At 35.4% G+C, this 26,946-nt stretch overlaps 1 protein-coding gene across 1 annotated transcript in view; it reads left to right on the forward strand.

Moving 5' to 3' along the window:
- Ino80 (INO80 complex ATPase subunit) overlaps nucleotides 1-26,946 on the forward strand; it is a 128,891-nt gene that overhangs the window by 5,534 nt on the left and 96,411 nt on the right. The window contains exons 2-5 of the mRNA XM_047538148.1: nucleotides 23,363-23,548; nucleotides 23,802-23,971; nucleotides 24,068-24,135; nucleotides 26,378-26,539. Of these exons, the coding sequence (XP_047394104.1) occupies nucleotides 23,406-23,548; nucleotides 23,802-23,971; nucleotides 24,068-24,135; nucleotides 26,378-26,539 (543 nt within the window). The 5' untranslated portion in view covers nucleotides 23,363-23,405. The remainder of the gene's footprint in view (nucleotides 1-23,362; nucleotides 23,549-23,801; nucleotides 23,972-24,067; nucleotides 24,136-26,377; nucleotides 26,540-26,946) is intronic.

Genomic DNA, 26,946 nt, shown 5'->3' on the forward strand with positions numbered 1-26,946 from the left:
TGTTAATGTTTGTTCTTTGAAGATATAAACATACTAAAGACTGACTTATATTTAGTTTTGATTTGGAGGAGGGGAAATTATTATAATTTAGATAGGAACAACCTGTTTGGATATGAGATTTTTCTGAAGGTACTCAAGTATATAGTATACATTTTAGGAATCCCAGTAAGAAAGTTATTTTTTGTAATAGACTATTTAAGGTGCCTCCAGTTTGGCATGGTATAGTTAGCTCTTCTGGTAGGAAGTTAGAAACTAAGCAGAATAAAGTGTTCATTCATATCTGTATGAATAGACAGAAAAATGACTAGTAACAATATAGCAAAAAGGATACTAGGCCAAATGGTCAGTTTATCCCTGAGAATTTTGCCTGAATGTATTGCCAGAAAGCCCAGTAAAATGTTAGTCATTTCCAAGATGAGAGTGAAAAAATAAAATTTGAAAATGTACTAAAGGAGGAGGACATACCATGTGCTTAGCATATGCAAGCTAGGTTTAATCCCTCACACACCAAAAAAGAAATAATTTATTTTGGTAGAAACTACAATGTATCCACTCGTAAACTTTTGAATGATTTCCAGTAATTGTACCTAAAGAAAGAACAAATTGAACAGAAGGGAAGTTTCCAGAAAATGTCAATAAAATTGGAGGTAATGTTCAGGCTTGTACTGCAGGGTCTGGGTTTGGCTCAGTGGTAGAGCATTGGCCTAGCTTGCGTGAGGCCTTGGGTTCAATAGTAGACTATGAATTGGCACGTGCAGGCCCTGGGTTCAATCTCCAGCACTGCAAAAAAATACAATAAGGAAAAAAGGAAAGAAGAGAAAAACATGAATAATATTGGAAAATTAGAACTAGTTTGAAAGATGAATATTGCTTGACTGGGCTTTAGTAATGAGTAGTTCGTTTTTGAAATTTACTAGAGCAGAAAGTAGTTAAGACCTAAGAACAGACCGAATATAATTTAAGGATTGTAAAGCTGAGACTTTTGCGATCCAGCCCTAGTTCAGTTCTGATTGATAAAAACATTTATTGATATTTGTACCTAAGGGTTTATGAAACTCCTGTTTTGCAATATATTCAACTTTTTAGGTCAGACTAAAATATTTTTTTGTCTAGGATGTCATTCTAATGTTGGTAATTATTTGCTGTTTAAGAATCAGTACACAGTAGGTAGATAATAATACATAGGACCCTAGAACAGGGCTTAGAAAGATTTTTTTATAAAGGGTCAAATAGTAAATGTCTTAGGCCTTGCAGCATCTCCTGCTGTTGAAGTATGAGAGAAGCCACAGTTGATGTTTAAGTGAAGGATTGGGCCTGGGTTCTGATGAAACTATTGGTACTGAAAATTTAAATTCATGTAGTTTTTAGGTGTCACAAAATACTATCTTTTGTTTTCCTGCCATTTAAAAATGTAAAATTCATTTTTGGCTTTTACAAAAGCTTTATCAAACTGGGTAGCAGGCTAGATTTAGCTTACAGGCCATTCTGCTCTAACCCGTGCTTTAGAGTCTTGGCTCTACTACTCTGGCTGTGCAAGTTACTTAACCTCTGAACCTTAATTCTGTCTTTGAAATGGGGATAAGAATACTATCTACTTTATAGAGTTGTTAGAAATTAACAAGAGAACCAATGTGAAGTGCTTAGAACAATACCTGATACCTAATAAATGGAATATATTATTATCAGAATCGAACTCCCTTGTTTTATAGTGAGGTTGTTGGAACCTAAAGGTGAGCTGATAGTCCTAACACCTATCTATGGCTTATCATTCATTGGGTTAAACTCACAGCTCTTCAGCTACTCTTTCTACCCTACTGTGCTGTTTCCATCAGCACAGTAGGGTAGTACCATTTAATTTTGTTAAAACTACTGCTTGAGTCAGGCCTGGTGGTGCACACCTGTAATCCCAGCAACTTGGGAGACTGAAGTAGGAAGATTGCAAGTTCAAGTCCAGCCTCAGTAACTTGGTGAGACCCTCAGCAACTTAAGTCTCATTAAGTTGTCTCGAAAGATAAAATAAAAAGGACTAGGGATGTAGCTCAGTGATAAAGGGCCCTGGGTGCAATTCCTAATAACTTAAAAAAAAAATTACTGTTTGATAAAATTGTTCTACTTGATAATGTCATGGTTAAACTAAGGTTTACACCTTTACAGAACTGGGCTGGGGTTGTGGCTCAGTGGTAACGCCCTCGCTTAGCACACGTGAGGCCCTGGGTTTGAGCCTCAGAACTGCATAAAATTTAAAAAAAAAAAGTATCCACCTACAACTAAAAAAAAAATATGTCTATGTATATATTATAAAGAATTTAAAAAACCGAACTTAACAACACAATAATAAACTTTTTAAATTAAAAAAATTATTTTTAGATATACATGACAGTGGAGTGTATTTTGACATGTTACACATACATGGAGTATAACTTATTCTAATTAGGATCCCATTCTTGTGGTTGTACATGATGTGGATTTCACTGGTGGTGAGGAATAAACTTTATGCAAATTAAAAAGTGATTTAAGAGATCAGGAGATTCCAGGAAGGAATCTAATTATATCCCAAATTCGTGAAGCAATCTTCCTAAAAAGATGAGGGGGGAAGGTATTGACCTCACCAAACTTGGAGATGAGTAAAATCCGTAAGACCAGTAACTGAACTGTATTCTGATTGTTAAAGTTGTATCCTGAGGGGTGCAGGGTAACAGTTTTGATACTGATGGTTGTATGCTCAATTGAACAGTTATGTAAATGGATAATGGGAGGTAGTCTTACTGCTGAAGTGGGAATTTACAGATAAGCAGAGGAGACTAGAATGATCTATGGGTTAATGGATTAGAGTTGGAAATAACCAGTACAAACCTATGTTTAGTTTAATATAGATGCAGATGATTACATATAGAAATATTGATATGTATGCCTATGTGGGTTAATATATTCCCATATATTTCCATGCTCTGTTAGTCGACATAGTTATAGGAAATGGCACCTAGGAATACACCTAGTGCCTAGACTTTGGTTTTTAATATATTCTCCAATAAAAGGAACTCACGCTCCTTGGAGAAATGCCTGATTCTAGAATTGGTGCAGGAAATATTTGTAAGATGAGCCTTCAGCATCTGGTGGGCCAGAAAGGAAGGAAGGCTTTAAAAACAGCAGCAGGAACTCCATATTGATGGGATATGTCAAAGGAGCACAGGAAACAACTGAAAAGAGCTCCCAGTAGCCAATACTGTCATGGACTATTGGATTATAACCCATATCTGAGTCAAATATACTGATAAAAACACTTGAATAAATTAAAATACTGCTTGAACTACTGCAATGGCATGGTTTATGTCCTAGGAGCCTCTTTTTGCTGGCTGCACTTTAGCCTACACACACACATACACACTTGTCTGTCCATTCATCCATCCATCCATCCATCCATTCATCCATTCATCCATTCTGGGAATCTAACCCAGGGACGATCTGTCTGTCTTCCCAGTACTGGGAATCTAACCCAGGAAAGATTAACAACTGAGCAGCATCCCCAGCCCTGTTTTTATTTTTAGACAGGTTCTGAGTTGCCAAGGCTGGCCTGGAACTTAAAAATCCTCCTGCCTTATTTAGTCTCCTGGGTTACTATTGCTGGGATTACAGGTGTGTGCAACCCTGTCCTGCTAGAGAGTTTTGGAGTCATCTTGTGAAGCTCTGGAGTCAGACTGAATGGAGTTTAATCCTGGCTTTGCTACTTCTGGCAGTGTGACCTTGGACAAGATACTTAGCCTTAGTTTCTTTATTTGTAAAATGGGATTATAATAGTATGTACCTGATACACGACTTGAATTAATGCATATATAAAATGTATGTGTATATAAAATGTTTAACACATCAGTAAAATGTATGTGTATCCTCTTTATTACAATAATATTTGATAAGATAAAAATCACAAAATTTGTATGCCCCTTGCCCCCCTCCCAGTTCTTTGTAATGGAGGTTCCTTCTACCCTGAGGCTGCTTGCATAGAGGAAAAAAGCCTGACATTAATTTAACAAATATTTACCGACTAGGACCTAGTTTAATATAAGTGTATCTCCTTGCTCATATTGTTAGAATCTAACAGTAGAGAAGGAAAGTAATTATATTTGCTGTTAATGTAACCATTATAGACCTGAGGGACTGAAATACCTAGAGATCTAAAAGCAAGACCCAATTAATATATGATTCAACTGTTGCTTATTTATAGATGGTTTGTCTGTAGAATGAAGTATCTGAACTTCGATTTTTGGGTTTCCTTATACAACTTCTTTCTTGGCAGAAATACCAGTTGAACATGTCCACTCCCAAAGTAAAGACTGACGTTCAGTATAGGAAAACTAATTATAAAAGTCAATTTTGGAATATCAGATGTTTCTGGATGTCTTTTAGTTTATGTTCTTTACCTCTCCCGATCATTTGTTTAATAATGGATGGTAACTATATGGAACTGATAACTAAATTTCCCCACTCCTTTGTGTGTGATTCCTATTTCTCACAAGTGACTGCCAAATAAGCTAATGTTTTCTTCCCTCTGCTGAGTAATGAACTGAGCTCTGAAGTTTCTGGGCTTTGCATTCAGCCCCCCCCCCCCCCCCCCTTTTGCTAATTCTCTGAAGAAGGTAAATGTTTTCATGGTTCTGTGGTTCTAGCTCTGGAAGCTGTTGGAAGTCCCTGGTTCTTCATTGAGAAGAATCTATGACATTTTTTTTTGGTGCTGGGGATCAAACCCAGGGCCTCATGTATGCTAAGCATGTGCTTTACACTGAGCAATACTTCCATTTTCAAATTCCTCATTGGATAAATCGTTTTTATTTTTTGTATTAAGTTTGTGTGCTTTATATCAGAAGAATTTTTTTTTTTTTTTTTTTTTTTTTTTGGTGCTGGGGATTGAACCTGGGGCCCTGGGCATACAAGGCAAGCACTCTACCAACTGAGCTATATCCCTAGCCCCAGAAGAGTTTTGAAGTATATTCTAGGGGTCACTAACATAGCTAACTTATTTTTTAGACTTACTGTGTGAAAGATATGTCAGCTTCATCAGGAAACATTTCTCTCCTTTTGAATTTCTTTTTAATTTTTGGTTCTGGGGTTTGAATTCAGGAGTGCTTTACCACATTCCCCAGCCCTTTTTATTTTTTTGAGACAAGGTCTCACTAAGTTGCTAAGACCTCATCAAGGAGGTGGAGGGAAAATAGAAGTTCAGTGGATTAGACAAAGGGGAATGCAGGGAAGGGAGCAGGAATGGGAATAGGAAACAGTAGAATGAATCAGTCATAACTTTCCTGTGTTCATATGTGAATATACCACCAGTGAATTATGTACTACCACAAGAGTGGGATCCTAATTAGACTAACTTATATTCCATGTATGTATGATGTGTCGAAATACACTCTACTGTCATTATATCTAAGAAGAACAAACAATAAAAAAAATACACACATGATTTAAAAAAACAAAAACAAAAACAAAAACTTGCCAAATTGCTGAGGCTGACTTTGGACTTGCGATCCTCCTGCTTCAGCCTCCCATGCTCCTGGGATTACTGGCCTGCACCACAGTGCCTGGATCCCCTTTAAAATTTCTTGGTGTAGTAATACTTAAAACCTAAAATACTTCATAATGAGGAATTAAACTTGTTTGGTCACTGTTGTGTCCTAGTTGTATGCCATACAACTGTGTGCCCTGAGGCATTTGTGCTAGTAAGGCTATTTTATTGTTTTGATGTTTTTGTTCCTTGCCTTCTTGAACATTATCTTCTAGGAAGTTGAAATGATTCTTTCCCAGAAGAAATTAAATTCATCTTTATGGATTTTTTTCTTCTTTTGTTTTTCCCCGGTGCTGGGGATTGAACCTAGGGCTTTGTGCATGCTAGGCAAGCACCTATCAACAGAGCTACATCCCCAGCCCAAGGATGTTTTCTTTTGATAATATGATCTCCCCTTCGTATCTGTGGGGTTCTGCAACAGGATTCAACCACCCGCAGATTGAAAATACTTAGAAAAGTTTGAACATGTGCAGACTTTTTTTCCTATTTGTTGAAGAATATAGTATAACAAGAATATATTGCTTTTACAGTGTACTATATCGCTTTTACAGTATACTATAATTTAGAAATGTGTAGTGTAAGTAATCTAGAAATGACTTAGTGAATAGGAGGCTATATTTATATTACATGCAAATTCTATGCTATTTAATATGAGAGACTTCAGCATCCATGAATTTGGGTCCTAGAACCACCTGTGGATACTGAGGATGATATGTATTTAATTTGGGAAATAATATTAAGATTTCATTAAGGAAAAAGTAGGGAAGGGGAAATATATAATTTCTCATTTAAAATACAAGACACATTTTTATCTTGGGAACTTTGTGCTTTGAGTAAACTCTAGGCTTGTGAAATTGCTAGACTGCTTACATGCTTATATAGTGATCCCTTAAGTTAAACAAGTTGTTTCTGGTCTCCATAGAAGGCTCTGCCTACCTCTTCTTGAGGGTAGGGTCTTTTTTTTTTTTTTCTTTCCATTTTTAGTTGTAGATGAACACAGATACATTTATTTATTTATTTATTTATTTATTTATTTTATGTGGTGCTGAGGATCAAACCCAGTGCCTCACATGAGCTAGTCAAATGCTGTACCACTGAGCTATAACTGCAGTCTGGGTAAGGTCTTTTTTTCCTTGTGTTTGGTTCAGTGTTTGATATGTAGTAGTCTCTTACTAAATAAGAGCTTTGCGATTTTATTTATCTCTTATTTAGCATGAATAGGGTAATTAAGTAATTTGCTGTTTAAACCTGGATACTTCTGAAAATGAAGGGAGAAGTTGGGGCATGGTGATGCATACCTGTAATTCCAGTGACTTGGGAAGTTGAACCGAGAGGATTGCAAGCTCAAGGCCAGCCTGGGCATCTTAGTAAGAACCTACCTCAAAATAAAAAGACTGGGAATGCCGCTTAGTGGTAAAGCACCCTGGATTCAATTCCTAATACTGCAAAGAAGAGGGGGGAGGGGAGAGGAAGGAGAGGAGGGGAGGGAGAGAGGGAGAGATAGAGAGGAGAGAAAGAAAGGAAAGAAAGAAAAAGAAAGACAATGAAGGGAGAAAGACTATTAGTAATTATGCTTAGGACAACAGGAATAAACTTGGGCTGTCCTGGGTAAACCCCCTGAGAGATACTGGGTCAACCTAGTCATGAGTCTTCTTTATCTTTAAAATTTTTACTTTTTTGTGGTATTGGGGATTGAATCTAAGGCCTCACAGACAAGCACTGTACTGCTGAACTATACTTCAGGTACTTCTTTATTTTTATTATACTGCAGCAGAGTTGATTGTGAAGAATTGGGTTTTGGAGTCAATGATAGTAGATTAGAATTTTAACTTAGTAAAATCATTGAAATTAACCAGAACTAGACTAAAAATTTATGACAGTGAAGGCTCTCACACTAGTGGGCTCTTATTCCATGTTAGATCCCTCCCATCAGGCTATAAATAGAATTTTTACTTTAAACTGGAGCTAACTTTGAATGACTCTTTTTCTGGGGAAGGGGTTCAAAAACATTTCTTAGAAATCAGAAAGGATTTTCAGATGAGCCATTGAGTTTATATTGTGAGATCATTGTGTATTTATTGTGGACAGAAAACATCCTATCAAGCCTAATTATTATTTAAATATTCATGAAAAACTTCCCCCCCATAAGTTTTTGCAGAATTGCTAAAAATATTTTAATAATTTAGATCTAGCAAAATAAAGAAGTCATTTTATGTCAACTAAATGGTTAATAGAAATAAATAAATTTTAAGAAAAATTATAATGAGCATTTCATTAAACATCAATATTTATACTATATAGAATTACATATTTTCTTATATTTGAATTACTTTTTTCCCATATGAGGTTTTGATGTTTTACTAATTTAACCTATTTTATTTGTGGTTTTGTTGTGTTTTGTTTTTTTGGTGCCCAGTATTTTATTGGCACATGCTAGACAAGCACACTGAGCCACACCCCCGTCCCTATGTTCTTTATAAAGAAACCAAAGAAAAGCATTTTTTATGTATTTTGCGTATTATTAAAAACATCCACATTGTGCACTGAAGAGAACCATTCTGGTACTAAGACAACTACTTGTATTTTGTATGATTCCTTACTTATTAAACAACAGATAATTAAATAATGCAAAAAGACTTATGGTAAAGAACAGTTACAATACAGATGCAACCAAGAGAACTAGAGAAATGCAAATAATTTAGTATGTACACGTAGAGTAAACAGTAAGTTGTTTCCTGTACAATATTGGGGAATTAGGGATGGATCTCTTGCTTATTTTATCAGAAAGGGTGCTAGTTAAGCTTAGCTTATGCTATAGTATCCTTTACCTTAAACTAATACTGGAGAAACACAGAATTTAGAACCAATTATAATTGAATGCCTATATAAGCCAGCCAAGAGAAAGTATATCAGCATCTTCTGGAATAATTTTGGTTGATCTAGGAACTCATTACACTTTCCTGAGAAGGCTGGTAAAATTTTAATATTTGTATTAGAGGGAATTCAGGCATTTACTTAGTGTAGAGTTGCATAGGGGGCCACGTAACTTGATTGTACACTGTTCGCAGAGTCTTCTACAGACTGATTTAAAAAATATATTTGCAAACTGATAGGGAGTAAACCAGAAAGTAGTTAATTTTTTTTTAATTCAGAAATTTTTAATTTTAATAAATATCAATATTTTCTTTTATGGGTAATACTTTTTGTATTCCTCGAAATTCTTATCTACCACATGATCACGAAGACATTGCTCTTATGTTTACTTTTAGAAGTCTTATCAGTTTAGTTCTACTTTTATTTGTGATTCATGCTAATTTCATTTTTGTGTATGGTATTCTATAGGGATTTGAGGTTTATTGTTTTTCCCCATATAGATATCCTTTCAATTCAGCTCCATTTGTTTGAAAAATTTTTCCCTGTTGGATTGTTTCAGTGCCTTTGTTAAGTATATGTGTGAGTTTAGGTTTCTTTCTGTAATCTCTTCTATACCATTTGGTCAGTTTGTCTATACCAATGTAAATTTAGTCAGTCATGGATTTAGGTTATATAAACTTAAACTTCCTTCATCTTCTCAAATGTGTTTTGAGAGTCCTAGATCCTTTCTGTTTCTCTATCAATTTTGAACTCAGTTACCAGTTTCCTCTAAAACCCTTCTGGGATTTTGATTGGGAATTGAATTTATAGATGAATTAGGAGAGAATTGATAATAACTAATATTTCAATCCATGAAAATGTATGAATAATATAGAGGTACATATATAGCAAAGGAATTGTCTGTATTATAAGCAGGACTTCCATAACTCAGTGATGAAAAGACCACTATTTTTTAAAGGTGATCATAAAACTTAGATCACAAAAAAAGTTGTACGTATAGCATAAAATATGTGAAAAGGTACTCAGCTTTGTCAGTCATCAAGAGTGTACTAATTAAAATCACAATGATATACCCCTTTATCTGGTTCTTTGTCTGTAAATGGGAGAATAATTTTAATAGTCTCTTTAACTATTAAAATTGGAAATTTTAAATTTCCAATTTAAAATTCTCTTTAAATTGGAAAGTATTAAATGAGTACTATGTACTAGAGGTATTCTGCCTCTAAATATTTGTAAGAACTCTCTGAGGGTACGTACAGGATTTTAAAATGTTTCTCACATTTTTATAATTTACTTTTTAACTATTTGATTTTTTTCCTTGTGCAGAAATGTTATGTTTTTAACATGGTTATTGAATTATAATTTATAGTTCAGAAAAAGCAAACATTTGAAATTTTTTGTTTGTTTTTTCGTGCCGAGGATTGAACCTGGGGCCTCAGGTATGCTAGGCAAGTGTATTACCACTGAGCTACATTGTCAGCCCATGGCATGTGCTTAACATTTGTGAGACCCTAGGTTTGCCTTTTGTGGACATTTCATATAAATGGAATCAAAGAATATGTGACCTCTGATGACTGACTTCTTTCACGTAGCATAATGATTTCGAAATACATTGATGTTGTAGCATCTCTCAGTAATTCCTTTTTATTGCTTAATGATATATTCCTTTGGGTATATAGACCACATTTTATTTTTCCATCATCAGTCAGTGGACATTTAGGGTTGTTACTACTCTTTTGGCTATTGTGATACTGCTGTGAAGATTTATATATAAGTTTTTGTATGTGCATATGCTTTTATTTCTCTTGGGTGAAGTGGATATGCTAGGTCATATAGTAACTTTATAAACCTTCTGAGGAACTGCCAAACTTTCCAGTGCCTGTAACCATTTTACATTCCCACTAGCAGTGATTGAAGGCTCCATCTTAACATTCTAGTCAACTCTTGTTGTTTTCTGTCTTTTTTTTGTGTGTGTGTAATTATAGCCATCCTAGTCAGTGCTAAGCAGTATGTCATTGAGGGGTATATTTTTTTGTGTGTGTTTTGTTTTGAGATGTAGTCTCACCATGTTCCCCAAGTTGGCCTCAAACCCCTGGATTCAAACTGTCATTCTGCCTCAGCCTCCCAAGAGGCTGAACTACAGATAAATTGTACTTGCTTGTCATTGTGATTTTGATTAGTTGTGCATTTCCTTAACGGCTACCAATGTTAAAGCTTCTTTTCATGTGCTTGCCTTTGGCATATCGTTTTTGGAGAAGTACCTATTTGAAATCTTTTACTTTTAATTTTTTTAAATTAATTTATTTTTGCAGTGCTAGGGATTGAACCCAGTGTGCTCATTTTTGAAACAGATTATTTTTGTAATTGTTTTAAATAATTTTAAAATATATTCTGGATACTATTAGTAGATAAATGATTTGGAAATATTTTCTCACAATCATGGGTTTTATTTTCAATGTCCTCATGGTATCTTTTATAACACTAAATTATTATTACTTTTGGAGACAGGATCTTGCTATGTTATTCAAACCGGCCTTGGACTTATAATCTTCCTGCCTCAGCCTCCCAAGTTGCTGGCATTACAAATGTGTACTGCCTACTAAAGCCTAATTTACCTGTTGTTTGTTACTTCTATTGTTTTAACAGCTAAGAAACTGTGACCTCATCCACTATCACTGTTTTCTTCCAAGAGTTTATAGTTTACTCTTAAATTTAGATCTGTGATCTTTTTTTTTTTTTTTTTTTAGTTGCCAATGGACCTTTTATTTTATTTATCTATATACGGTGCTGAAAACTGAACCCAGTGCCTCACACATGCTAGGCAAGCACTCTACCACTGAGCCACAACCCCACCCAGCCTGAGATCTGTTATCTCTTCTGAGTTGATTTTTGTTTGCTTTAAAAGGGAGGGGTCCAACACCTGGGTGGCTGAGGCAGGACAGACTCAGCAAAAGCGAGGTGCTAAACTAAAGTACAAAATAGGGCTGGGATGTGGCTCAGTGGTTGAGTGCCCCTGAGTTCCATCCCCTGCCCTGCCCCCCACACCCCAAAAAAAAAAAAAAAAAAAAAAAGAATGGCTCCAGCTTCATTATTTTACATGTGATATTCACTTGTCACAGTACCATTTTTTGAAAAGCTTTTTATTTGTTGGTTTATCTTGACATTCTTGTTTAAAATCAACTCACTATAAATGTAAAGGTTTTTTTTCAGTGCTTTTGTTCTATTCCATTGTTCTGTATATCTATTCTTATGTAGTTGCCACCATGCCTCAACTATTGCAGTTATATAGTAAGCTTTGAAAGTGAGAGATTCCAACTCACACTTAAAAAGGAGTTGTCCTTAAGACTCTTTTGGCTATCCTGAGTTCCTTGCATTTCCATAGGAGTTTTAGGATTAGCTTGTTTATTTAAAAAGAAAATAAAGAAAAAAGCCAGCTGGTATGTTGGCAGGTATTATATTGAATCTGTATTTATTGTCATTTTAATAATTACAGTTAATCCATGAACATGGAACGCCTTTCCACTTATTTAGTTCTTCTTCCTCCATCTTTTCTTTCCTTTTTCTTATTTTTTTTAAATGAGACAGACTCTTTAAAAATTTTTTTTTATGTAGTTGTAGGTGGACAGTATGCCTTTATTTTATGTATTTAATTTTATCTGGTGCTGAGGATCAAACTCAGGACCTGACACATGCTAGGTAAGCACTCCACCACTGAGCTACAGCCCCAGGCCTTGAGACAGCAGGCTCTTGCTATGTTGCCCCTTACCTCATTGGCTCTAGTGATCCTCTTACCTCAGCCTGCTGAGTAGCTGGGATGACAAGAGTTAGTTCTTTAATTTCTTAAAATAATGTCTTCCTGCTTGTAGTGTATACGTATTTACTTGTTTGGTTAAATTTATTAGTAAGTATTGTCATTTTTAATGTCTCTAAATGAAATTGTTTTCTTAATTTTATTTTCAGATTGTTCACTGATAGTGCTTATAAATATAATTGATTTTTGTGTATTGATCTTGTACCTTTGCTAGGTTTCTGAGCTTATTCCAGTCAATTTTTTTTTCCAGTTGATTTGTCAAAAGTATCTGTATGTAAGATCATGTTATCTATATAAATAGTTTTACTTCTTCCTTTCTAATCTAGATGCCCTTTATTTAATTTTCTTGCCTCATTGGCCTGGCTAGAACTTCCAATACAATTTTGAATACACATGGTAAAAGTGGACATTCTTGGTTTGTTCCTGATTTTAAAGGGAATAGCATTTTGTCTTTTGCCACCAAATATGATAAGAGTTGTGTTTTCATATATACCCTTTACCAAGTTTAGGAAATTTCTTTTTATGCTTAAGTTTGTATGGTATTTCCATCTTGAAAATGTGCTGGGTGTTGTCAGATCACTTTTCTCTATCTATTGAGATGATGGTGTTGTATTGTGTCCTTAGTTTTACTGATGTGTGCGGTACAATTGATTTCAGATGTTATACCAACCTTTCATTCCTAGGATAAATTCTGCCTATAATATAATCCTTTTTATGTATTGCTGGATTAAGTTTGCTAATATTTTATTGAGGATTTTTTTTGCATATGTTTGTGTATATGTAGTTAATAAGGGATATTGGTATATAGTTTTCTTTATATCTACTTGGTTTTGGGATCAGAGTGCTGTCAAACTCGTAGAATAAATTGGTAAGTGTTCTTTCCTTTTTTGTTTTGTGGGAGACTTTGTGAAGGATTTGTATTAATTCTCCTTTAAATGTTTGGTAGAATTCATTAGTGAGCCATTTGGTTTGGGCTTTTCTTTATGTGAAGGTAGAAGCATTATTTATGTGATTAATTACTAGACTTTTTTTTTTTTTTTTGTACTCTTATTAAACCCAGGGACACTTACCCCTGAGCCACATCCGTAGCCCATTTAATATTTTATTTAGAGTCTTGCTAAGTTGCTGAGGATGGCTTTGAACTTGCAATCCTCCTGACTCAGCCTCCTTAGCTGCTGGGATTACAGGTGTGCACTACCACCCGGCTTACGACTTTTCATTTTGTTTTTCAGGTTATATGTCCATAGATAGACCTTCCATATCCTAGCCCGTCATTTTTTCATCACAGATTACAGATATTATAAAGGATATAATCATGAGGTATATAAATTTCTCAAGAAACATTAATATGGTTTAATATCTAAAGTAATCATTGTTTCCTAAACTCTTGTAGCGCTTTATCTGGGGATGGCTCAGAGGTGGAGTGATTGCCTATCATGCATGAAGCCCTGGGTTTGATCCCTAGCATCACCAAGAAAAAAAACAAAACAAAAAATCCATAACACTATCTGTACATCCTTAAGTCACTTCTCAAGTTATTTATTTATTTATTTCCCCTTTTTGCAGTGCTGGGGATCAAACCCAAGGCCTTGCACAGACTAGGCAAGTGCTCTACCACTGGGCTACAACACCCAGTCCCCATGTGTGTGCATGTGCGTGCTTGTGCATGCACACAGTACTGAGGATTGAACCAAGGGATGCTCTACCACTGAACTATATCTCCATCCCTTTTATTTTGAGACATTGTCTCTGAGTTATCCAGGCTGACCTCAAACATCTTACTCTGCAGCCTTCCAAGTAGCTGAGATTACAGTCATGTGCCACTGTGCCTGGCCCCAAGTATACTTTTTATTGTAGTTATTTACATTTCATCTTACTTCTTGTGTTAAAAGGAGTAAGATGAAATACCCTCTCCTACACTGCACTTAAAGGTTGGGTGACTGAAATGGTTAATCTAGTGTTATTGTGTGTCACTTGTCACTTCTTTATGCTCTTTTTTCCATCTATTAAAATATTTTGGAGTTCATTTATTTGATTTGATTCTGTCATTTATGGCTTAGTGTTGTGAATTATCAGTGTTACCTATGGATTAAATTTGGTCATAATAGGTTTGGGCTACAGAATTTCTCAGATTTGGAGCACAGGTGGGAAATTCAGATTTTATATTTCTTTAATATTTGGCCTTTTGTATAAAGCATAGTTCCTAACTAGCTGCATACTATCTTTCTTTCTTCATTTATTTTTTGTAGTGGAGACTGAACCCAGGGGATGATGAGCCACATCCTCGGCCCTTTTTTTATGTTTTATTTTTATTTTTTGGTACTAGGTATTGAACCCAGGGTTACTTAACCACTGAGTCACATCTCTAACCCTTTTTATATTTTATTTAGAGATAGGGTCTCACTGAGTTGCTTAGGGTCTTGCCAAGTTGCTTAGGCTGTCTTTGAACTCTCCATCCTCCTGCTTCAGCCTCCTGAGCCACTGGAATTATAGGTATACACCACCTTGCCCAGTTTATGTTTTCTTTTAGGACAGGATCTAAGTTGCTTATGACCCTGCTAAATTGCTGTGACTGGCCTTGAATTTGTAATCCTCCTGCCTCAGCCTCCTGAGTTGTTGGAATTATAGGTGTGGGCCTCGCCACTGGATGTTAAATCATTTAAATGCCTTTAAGTTACAATTCTTTCCTTAAGAGGCATATGCCTTTATTAAACCTTTTTTGTTCTAGGCTTGGTAAATTTAGGAGAGAGAGAGAGAGTGTGTGTGTGTGTGTGTGTGTGTGTGTGTGTGTGTGTGTGTTTTAAATGCTAGGGATTGAATTCAGGGCCTTTCACTTGTTAAGCATGCATTCTACCTTTGAGCTATGCCCCTATACTCCTAACCCTTTTTATTTTTTATTTTGAGCAAGGGTCTCAGTTGCCTGATTGGCCTCCAACTTGTGAACCTCCTGCCTCATGTAGAAATTAGTTCTTAAAGGTTGATATGATTTAATTTTTAAGTGTAAACCAAAGTTCTCAAACTAATTTTCTCTGAGATATTTTGATAGGTATTTGCCCCCCCCCCAAAAAAAAGTCAACTAAGTTTGAAATTCCTAATGGAGAAAAGACAAATAGCACATTACCATAATGAAGATGCTAAAAAACTCTTAGGTCTAACTTTAATGCTTTAATATTTTAAATATTAGTGGATATTTTTCTTTTTCTTTTTTTTTTTAATGGGAAGAGCCTTGTTGAGGGTTGGGGATAGTACAAACTTTTAATGGTTATTATTGTAATTGTAATAACGTATGTGGTGTTCATTAGATGTCATTCTTAGTGTGTGGATGTGGCGGGGCACATGTGTGCTGGAAATTGAACCAACGGCCTCTTGCACGCTAAAGTGCATGCTTTTCCACTTAGTTCCATCACTAGCCTGTACATTGTTCTTGCCATTGCAGTTAGGAAAAAAAAATCAATCTGGTCTCACCCATCTTTAAACAAACAAATGCAACCAAACTAAAAATCGACTGTTAGACTAGATTGCCATTTGAACAGCACCTTTTCATTTCTAACTAGACATCAAATTGCTTTCTCTCCAAGTAGGTATTGTTATTAGGCTCTTCATTTAGGGGAATATATGAAAAGTATATTTCATATATTGAAATATACTGAACCCCTTGTAATCCCAGAAACTCAGGCGACCAATGCAGGAGGATTGCACGTTTAGGGCCAGCCTCAGCAACTTAGACCCTGTCTCAAAATAAAATGAAAAAGATTGGGAATGTAGCTCAATGGCATAACACTCCCCCTCCCACCCCCCAAAAAAAAGTCCTGTCCTCAGGTAAGAATTGGTGATTGGTGCAGCTGCACTTCAGGTCTTGTCTAAAAATAAAACCTTGGTCTCACTTGCCCAGTTTTTAAACACTTGTCTAAAAACCAGTTTTTGTGGTCCATTGCCTAAAAGACTATGAATTCATGAATTCTGTCCTTGCTCAGCAGGGGTGAGATAATGAATGATTACACTCATTCTACTTATTGACTTTTGAATCTTTCAGTTTGTTTTAAACTTTTGTTCTCAAATGTATCCAAGATGGGACTGGAGGCTAATGGTCATTAACTACAGATTGTCTTTATGTAAAATATTAGAATTATAGTAGCCTTGAAATTTAGACTGGATATAAAACTGGAAATTAGCTGGTCATGGTGGGGCATACCTGTAAACCCAGTTACTCGGGGCCCTAAGGCAGGAAGATCATAAATTTGAGGCCAGTATGGGCAATTTAGGAGAGGAGACCCTATCTCAAAGTGAAAAATTAAAAGGACTGGAAATGCAGTTCATTACTTGCCTAGCATGCAAGTTCTAGGTTCAATCTCTAGACCCTTCCTGCCTGCCCCGCCCCCCGTAACAAAAAAAAAAGGAAATTAATTATTTGTAAAATATCAGCACCAAATAGATTCATGAGCTATGAATTCCTTTCCCCAATAATTTAGAGTTTAATAGGGGGGAATATATATGTATGTATGTGTGTATATATATATATATATATACACACATACATACACACATATATTCATTAAGTAGAATATAAGATCATATAAACACCATTACCATTGAAAAATTCAGAGGAGAGAGAGAATAGGCTTAGCTAAAAATAAAGTGTTTTCCAGAACATGTATTTCATTTTGTATTTGAAAGATTTTATTACAACTTGGGAAAACATCTTAACAGAGGCATTTTTTATGGGACAAGGGCAAGACATCATCAGTAAGGACATAGCAATAACTAGGGAGTTGAAAACAATTGGGCTAGGATCACTCATGAACACAGGCTAATAAGTCTATTATATATGGGTACGGTTCAGAAGCAGACACTTTTTTGTGGACATTAGACTGTTGTAAGGGCAACTGTAGTATGATCAGAGTCAAGTGTCAGGTTAATTAGGGTGAAAGAGCCTGTGAAACAGGCCAGTCAACAGTGAATTGCTTTGACAGGATATATTAGCACTTCTTCCATCCTATGAACCTATAGTCAGATGAATTTTAAAGAACTCTTGGATTGAAGATTGGAGTAGGTCTGCTAAGATTTTAAGAGAAATTTTTACAGGAATTCTTAATTTTTCTAGAGTGTAGTGGAGCAGTAAAAAAAATAAATTGGAAAAGATAATTTGAAGCCAGATGATAAGTTCTTTGAATTTCAGTCTGAATTATTAAGACTTCATTAAATTTTGGAAAGATATTGAGAATGGTAATGACATAGAATGATGTTTTGGGAGTACTGATTTGATAATAGCTATGAGCATGAATTAGACTGAGATGAACTTGGGAAACTACATTAGGAAGCAGTAGTCTAGATGTGAGTGAAGAACTTAAAGGAGAACTTTCATAGGGAAAGAAAGGTCAGGTTCCAGACTTGGTTCCCAAGGAATAATCAACTACCCATTGGTTACAATGTAAGGAGATAAGTAGAGGGGAGTGTAATAAGTGATTCTCTGAGTTTGAGTCTGAATAACTATTCAATAGGAGAGACAGAGGAACTAGCTGGTCTGGGGGCATATGAAAAATTTGAATTCGTAAGTGCTAGTGATAGAGTAGGTGCTATCAAGGGTAGAATATCCAACAAGCATCTAGAAATGTGGACTGTGTACTTTGTAAGTTGGGGGGGCCAGAGAATCAGTCACATAAAATTGGGTGAAAGAATGTTAGTGAACTCTCTACAGTTAACATAAGGAAGTTTCAACTAAGGGGATAAAGACGGAATAGGACAGAAGTTTCCAAAGATATGGAGAGTATCCAGAAACAAGACTTATTTGGTCAGCAATATCATAGCCATTCTGATAAACAGTGGTTATCAAGAGAGTGTGGCTTTTAATTTGTCAGCTCCAACTCTGCCTTTTTACAAATATTTTATGATAATTTCTTTTTAATCATCAAATGAAATCTATAGGTAGTATCATCTATAATTAAAACCAACACAGTATGCTCCAATTGTAATATATTGGAGAACCATAAATAACTTACAGTAAACAATATTTTAAAATATGAATTCATGGACATGACCCATAATAGAAGACATAGGAAATAGATCCTTTGAGCAAGTATACAGAATCACCTTGACTGAAGAGTTGCAAATCTAGACTGATAAAGTCAACTTGTCTTATTAACTCAAATATCACAAGTGAGGAAACCAGTGAACTGAGGTTAAATTTTAAAAATGGAGAGATTTGCTCTTTAAGCCCTTCCAAGGTGAAGAGGGGCATGACTTTAGAATTTTGAAGAAGAAAGGATTTGAAGTAAACTTTATAGATAGTGAGAAACAATTGATAAAAGGTCGGTAAAAGGACTATTAAGAAATGTCAAGACTACTGAAGTTGGATAACAACTAGTGGGTCAGTTAGCATGGTCCTGCAATTTTCTTGTAGAGAATGAAAGACAAATGTAGGAGATGAATGTCTAGTATACTAAGAACTTTTAACAGGCTAATCAAGCCACCTGAGGTGAAAAGAGAGCCCACCAATCTTAAAAGGCAGTTTAAAAATAAAAGTTAAGGACTGTTGCACACCATTGTGAATATACTTAACACCACTGACCTATTAAAGTTCTTAAAATGGTAAATTTTATATATTACCACAATAAAAAAATAAGTGAACAGTTTAAAAATATTATTATTTGACTTTCCAGATACTGTTGTAAAACTTGTGGAGATAGGTCAAGAATTTCATGCCTGTAGCACCTTCTGGTAGGTTTGTGGACATGAGGGAATGATTAACATCAGGATTACTGTTTCAGCCATCAGAGATGATTACTACAGAAGTGATGCTGGGATGAATGAGATTTTAGGACTTATGAGTATGGGTTATATTTAACAAGGGGCTGTATTGAGCATTGTGCAATTATGGAAATAACTAAGCTTTCCTGGAGGAACAGATTTTGACTTCAGATAGCTTAGTTACTGAGAAATTAATTTCAAAAATATTGTTTTTTGTTTGTTTTTTAAAGCCGGGATTGAACTACATCCCCAGCCCTTTTTAATTTTTTTACATTGAGACAAGGTCTCACTAAGTTGTTAAGGGCCTCCCTAAATTGCTGAGGTTGTTGTTGAACTGATCCTCCTGCCTCATCCTCCTGTACTGCTGGAATTATAGGCATGCTGCACCCATGGAGTGAGGGAGTTTTGGTGTATTTTTAAAACCAAGTGAAGTGTTAGGTCTCAATTGACAGAGGAGAATTTATTGAAACCGTTTTTTTTTTTTTTTTTTTTTTTTAGTATTTTTAACATTATGTTTCTTTAACTATGTTACCAAGACTGACAATTTACCCACCATATAACTCATTTAAATTTACAATTCATGGAATGAGGCAAACATCATTACCCTATGTACATGTATGATTACATGAATGGTGTGAATCTACATTGTGTACAACCACAGAAATGAAAATTTGTACCCTATTTGTATACAATGAATCAAAATGCAGTCTGTAAAAATAAAAATATATAAAGTTAAAAAGAAAATAAATTTATAATTCATTGATAGTGAATTTTTGGAATTGTGCTACACATCAGCTACAATGTGATTTTAGAACTCTGTGTGTGTGGGGAGGGAGAGAGCTGGGTACTGGGGATTGAATCCAGGAGTTCATATATGCTAGGTAAACACTGTGCCACTGAGCTACATCCCTAGCACTAGAACATTTTTTATCCCCCCAGAAAGATCTCTTGTATCCATTTAGAGTCCATTCCCCTTTGTACCCCCAGTCAATCACTAGTTTACTGTCTCTGTAACCTTCCTTTTCTGATTTGTATGTGTGTGTCTGTGTGCACACTGGGGTATTGAACCTAGAGGCACCACCAAGCTATATCCCCAGCCTTTTAAAAAATTATTATTATTTTTCCCTTGGGCTAGGAATAAAACCCAGGTCCTCACTCATGCCAGGCAAGTACTCCACCACTGAGCCATCCTCAGCCCATTTTTTTATTTTTTGAAATTGGGTCTTATCGAGTTTCTGAGACTGGACTCAAATTTGTGATCCTCTGCCTTAGCCTCCTGAGCTGCTGGGATTACAGCATGTGCTACCCCAGCCAGTGCTGAATATTTCATGTAAGTGTAATCATTAAAAATGTGGTCTTCTGTGTCCGGTTTCTCTTACTTAACAATGTTTTTGAGATCCATTCACATTGAATGTAATGATAGTTTGTCCCTTATTTCTGAATAGTATTCCATTTTGTGGATGTATTTGTTTATCCATTCTTCAGTTGATGGACATTTGGATTGTCTTACTTTTTTTTTTTTTTTTTTTTTTTTTACTATTATGAAAAGTACTGCTGTGAACATTAACATAAAAGGCTCCAGGTGGGCACCATGTGTTTTTTTCTCTTGAGTAGTTGATAACAAGGAATGGAAGTATGGGCCACATGATAAATTTATATTGAGTTTTTTAAAGAAACTCACACATACCCAATATGACATTAATATTTTGTATTTTCATCAGCATTGTACAAGGTTTTGGTTTCTCTGCATTTTTACCAAGAATTTTATTGTCTGTTTTTAATTGTAGCCATTCTAGAGGGTATATATTTGTACCATGCTTTAACTTTCATTTGTATTTATTGATGTTGAACATCATTTTGTGTATGTAGGAGCCATTTGTGTATCTTCCTCATGAAATGTTTGTTCAGAACCTTTTGCCGGGCTGGGGATATAGCTCAGTTGGTAGCACAAGGCCCAGGGTTCAAATCCCCAGCACCACCAAAAAAAAAAAAAAAAAGCCTTTTGCCAATTTTTTAAATGGGCTATTTGTCTTATTGAGAGGTGTTTATGTATCGTAGATATAAGACTTTTATCTAGTAGATGATTTGCAAATATTTTCTCCTACTCAGGTTTATCTTTGTTTTCTTAACAGTATCTTTTGAAGCATAAAACTTTCATATTTTGACAGTTTCATTTATCAATTGTTTCTTTCATGCAGTATGCTTTTGAAGTCATATCTGGAACTTTTTGCCTAACCATGGCCAGTCATAAAGATCTCCTGTTATGTCTGAAGTTGTATAGTTTTAGGTTTTACACTTAGGTATCCGATCCATTTTTAAGTTAATTTTTGTGTATAGTATGAGTTAGAGGAGTTTAAACTCATTCTTTTCTTTTTAGCTGTCCAGTTGTCCCAGCACAATTTGTTGAAAAAGCAATCCTTTACACTCCCACCAAAATTCCCTTGGCATCTTTGTTGAAAATTAACTGGCCCTAAATTTAAAGGATTTATTTCTAGATTGTTAGCTTAGTAATCTCATTGGTCTATATGGCTATCTTATGTTAATGTCACATCATCCTGATTACTGTAACTTTATGTTTTAAAATCAGGTAGTACAAGACATTCAAACCAGCTATTTGCAAAAAATATATTTTGGCTATTCTGGGTCCTTTTGAGTCCATATAAGTTTAAAAATCAACAAAAAGAAATGCCTTCTAGGATGTTGATAGGGATGGTCTTAAATCTGTAGATCATTTGGGAGGGAATTTTTTAACATTCTCTTAAGTAGTTATGATTTCCCCTAAAAGTTTCTTTCTTTTTTTTTTTTTTTTTTTTTTTTTTGTTACTGGGGATTGAACCCACTGGTGCTTAGCCACTGAGCCACATCCCTAGCCCTTTGTATTTTTCATTTTGAGACAGGGCTTTGCTAAATTGCCGAGGCTGGCTTTGAACTCGCAATCCTCCTGCCTCAGTCTCCCGAGTTGCTGGGATTACGGGTGTGGGCTCCTGCACCTGGCTTCCTTTAAAACTTATTGCAGGTTGAGGATCCCTTATTCAAAATGTGTGTTTCAGATTTTGAAATATTTGCAAACTACTGGTTTTGCATCCCTAGTCCAAAAAACTCTGAAATCTGAAAGTGGTGCTCAGAAGTTTCGACCATTTCACATTTCTGATTTTTAGATTAGAGATTCTATGTTGTACTTGGTTTATTAGATTGGAAGCTTTTAAAAAATAATCTAGGGGGCTGGTTATGGTGTTACTAACCTGTAATCCCAGTGGCTCAGGAGGCTGAGGCAGGGGGATTGCAAATTCAAGGCCAGCCTCAGCAATTTAGCAAGGCCCTAAGCAACTTAGACGGATCCTGTCTCAAAATAAAAAATAAAAGGGTTGGGGATGTGACTCAGTGGTTAAATGCCCCTAGGTTCAATCCTTGGACCAAAAATTAATAATAATAATCTAGGGTCTTTTGTACTCACTGTGTCAGATGGTGACTTGATTGCTGTGTCTAGTTATTTCATTATTTAATGAAATCCTTTTAAGTCTTTAAAGAAAGAAGGTATTACATGAAAGACAGTTGTGGGAAAAGTTGTACTGATAATCCTCAAGTGAAGACTTTTAAAAAAATTTTTTTTTGGTGCTGAAGAATTTGAAATAAAGTGAAGACATTTTGACGTTGTGTTTAACAACATAAGGTGGCAAAAATATGCTCTACTTGTTTTTCTCATCCTTTTATCGTTGTGCTCCGGTTTTCTAAATCATTTTTAAGATTAAACTTATTATGACATTTTTACAAGATATTGTAAAAAATTCTGCCAATATATCTGTTCCTTTGTAAATAGGATATCACATATGTATCTTAATGCAAAATGAAACACAACTACTTTGAAGGTAATGCTGAGAAGTGCTCCTGTAATACTCTCCTCTGTGAGGAACACAGTAGTGAGCTTGTGGTATAGATTTGGGTAGTTGTTTACTCATAGTTTTTTTTTTTGGGGGGGGGTGCTGGGGATCGAACCCAGGGCCTTGTGCTTACAAGGCAAGCACTCTACCGACTGAGCTATCTCCCCAGCCCCCTTACTCATAGTTATTAACAATTGTTAATTGTAGGAGGAAAGGGAAGTAGGTTTTGAGGTGCTATTTCAAAAATGTGTAATATAAATTCTATTTGCAACATATGACAGTGTTACATATTTTGATATTCATCCCATGCTTTTAATTTCTGCCTTTGCATTAAAAGGCATTGTCTAAGGAGTTTTATCATGATCTTTCTGTAGTATGTTATCTTCTCAGTGTCTTATGTTCTAGAAGATCTGATTTGTTTTCATTTTGTGAACAAGCAGGCAAGAGAAAGAAAATGAATAGTCTTTCATTTTTTTACTACTTATCTCCATTCTGCAGCTGTGCAGTTGGAGGCCCTTGTGCATGAAGACAGATTTGTTCTATGGCCTCAGAGTTGGGTGCCGGGGACGATGGCGGCTGCAATGAGCTGGCAAAGCCCCTCTATCTTCAGTATCTGGAGAGGGCCCTCCGGTTGGATCATTTCCTGCGACAAACATCAGCCATCTTCAACAGGAATATTTCTAGGTGTGTTATTCCATCTTTGTAATATTATAATATACCCCATTTCTGATTCCCTTCATCACTGTAGACTTTAGGGTTGAAGTATTTTATGATTTTTGTTATCTTTGATAATTTCTTTTTCCTTCTTTCAAGTAAAACACAGTCAGCCTTTTCTAGGAATCAATTTCTTCTATAAAGTATCTAGTTCTACTGACTTTAAATGTAATATTTTGCTGGGTGAGCTGTGAGTATGGATTTGCTATTCTTCAATTTATAGTGATGACAGTGAAGATGGACTGGATGACAGCAATCCCTTATTGCCCCAGTCTGGGGATCCCTTAATACAAGTAAAGGAAGAACCTCCAAATTCATTGCTTGGTGAAACTTCTGGAGCAAGCAGTTCTGGAATGTTAAACCCATACTCGCTGAATGGAGTTCTTCAGTCAGGTCTGTGTAGTTTGAGATCTCTCTTTGGTCTAACAGTTCTTTTGGGATAGTCATTCTTGCATTTTTATTTCATTTTATTTTTGTTTCTTTACACAGAATCAAAATCCGACAAGGGGAATTTGTATAACTTCTCTAAGTTGAAGAAAAGCAGAAAATGGCTAAAGGTAAGAAATAAGGCAGAATGTTTACAATCCAAATAATCCACTGACATTACTAATAGAGGGCAAGTTATTAACTCATTGTGTAGCTCAGTGGCAGAGCACTTGCCTCAAATGTGTGAGGCAAGGTTCAATCCTTAGCTTGCTATAAAATAAACAAATAAAATGAAAGCATTATGTCCATCTACAACTACAAAAAAATTTTTTTTTTTTTTTTGAAGAGAAAAAAGATCCTTGCCCTCATTGGCTCATGTCATCAGAAATATCAATTTTCCATCAATCCATGGGTAGTTCAATCATTCAAGAAATGTTGATTAAGTGCATTTATGTACCAGGTACTGTTGAACATGAACTGGTTTCTTGCCCTGTGCAGCTTATATTCTAAATGAGGTAGCAAGTAAGACTGTAAACTGAGAAGTTGTGGTACTTCAACTGACTACAGAATGGCTGGAGAACTATGTGAAGGTCTAATTGTAAGAGTATTTGAAATAGAAGAAACAACTGCAGAGTGATGAGTTAAAAAGCAACCTTAGTGCTGTGTGCAATGGTACACACCTGTAATCCCAGTGACTTGGGAGGCTGAGGCAGAAAGATTGCAAGTTCTAGACCAGACTTAGCAATTTAACAATACCCTGTCTGAAAATTAAAAACTAAAGGGATTGTAGATGTGGCTCAGTGGTCATGTGTCCCTGATTTCAATCTCCAGTACCAAAAAGAAAAGAAGCAACTCAGTATGTCTTGGGGAGAAGGAAGTACGGCCAGTCTACTAGAGCACAGTGAATGGAGGGCAGTGGTAGAATATGAATTGGAGACTGTCATCACATAGGGCTTTATACACCCAGTTAAGGAATTTGTATTTTAGTCTAATAATAATCATAAGCCATTGGAGTTTTAACAAGTAGCATGTATAATGTCATTTATACTCTTAAAAGGTTACTACTAATGGCCAGACTGAAATAAGTGTAGTATTTCTTCTATTAAAACTAATTGTTTGGGACTGGGATTGTAGCTCAGTGGTGGAGCACTTGTCTAGCATGTTTGAGGCACTGGGTTCGGTCCTCGGCACCAATTAAAAATAAATAAATAGAATAAAGGTGGCACGTCCATGTACAACTAAATAAAAAATTAAAAACTAATTGCTTTTCCTTTAACATGCACAAGACCATTCAGTTCAACCCCAAGCACCAAAATAAATAAATAAAATAAATTAATAAAATAAACGAACAAAACTAATTGTTTCACTCTTTCATTCTTGTGAAGAACTAAAAGAAGTGTAAATTCTTTACTGTTACCAAATGCATTTTAAAAGGCTTATGTGTAAAAGGTCTGATTTACTCAATGTCTGATTTCTGGTAGAAATGCATAAATCTTTATACGAAGCCATCACATTTTTAAAAATTTAGATATACTTCACTTGCCATAAATTTAACCTTTTAAAACATACAGTTTAGTAAATTTTTGTGTGTTCATGAAGTTGCTGTCAGCAATCTAATTTGAGAACATTTCATTACTTCATTAAGAAGCTGTATAGTGGCCTGGGGATATAGCTCAGTTGGTAGAGTGCCTGCCTCACATGCACAAGACCCTGGGTTCAACCCCCAGCACCACCAAAAAAAAAAAGGCTGTATAGTCACTAATAGCCACTCTCCATAGTCTAGTTCCCCCAGTCCCTGGCAGCCAGTAATCTGCTTTCCATCTTTCTTGATTTGCCTATTCCGGACATTTTACATAAACTAAATCATGTGATATGTTGTCCTTTGTGACTGGTTTCTTCCACTTAGCATAATGTTTTTAAGATTTGTTACTTTGTGCCACATGATATTAGTACTATTTTCCTTTTTATAGCAGAGTAATCTTTCATTACCTGGATATTACACATTTTGTTTAACCATTCATCAATTACTGGCTATTTGGTTTTTTTCCCTTTTTAGTTTTAAAGATTACTTTTTCTTATTCCTGTATATTCTGTAGGTAGGTTTTGGTTTGGTTTTGTTTGCCTTGGTATTTAAAATTTAGCTTGAATATCTTACATATAATGTACTGGTACTTTGTGCAATATAACCTTGCTATTAGGTTTAATTAGTATCCTTTTGTTTTTCAGTTGAATTGGTAAATGGACTATAAGGGAAACTGAAATGTTCTCTAGCTATTTTTGTCATTGTTTTAGGATCAGGGGAAAAAATTCTTGGATTATAAATTGAATAGCTCCATACCAAAAATTATATTTTCATTTTTTACCATTTTTCAGAACATTCTTTTAAGTGATGAATCCAGTGAGGCAGATTCTCAGAGTGAAGACAATGATGATGAAGAAGAAGAGCTCAATCTCAGCAGAGAAGAACTTCACAACATGCTTCGACTACACAAATATAAGAAACTTCACCAAAATAAGTATAGTAAAGACAAGGAGGTGAGGGTTTCAAGAGAAAACTCAGACCTTCATACTGGGTATTTACTTTCTGTGGTTTGTAGTCATTAGATATACATCATTTAAACTTTATACTTAGGGTGGTGGTGGTTGTGAACAGCTTTATTGAGATATAATTCACACATCAAAACTTCAGCTTTAAAATATATACAGTTCAGTGGTTTTTAGTATACTTATAGCATAATGTTAGTATCATCACTCACTCTGAAACATTTCATTACTCTAGAAAGAAACCTCATATTCCTGAGCTGTTGCCATTCATTCTCTTTTTTCCCTTAATGCCAGGCAGCTACCAGCTACCAGTCTGTCTTCCTTGTTCGGGGCCTGGGCTAGATTCAAACCAAGGGACTTAAGAATGTGCCTTTTTTTTTTTTTTTTTTTTTTTCCCC

The sequence above is a fragment of the Sciurus carolinensis genome, chromosome 2 (genome assembly GCF_902686445.1).
Source record: "Sciurus carolinensis chromosome 2, mSciCar1.2, whole genome shotgun sequence".
Lineage (NCBI taxonomy): Eukaryota > Metazoa > Chordata > Mammalia > Rodentia > Sciuridae > Sciurus > Sciurus carolinensis.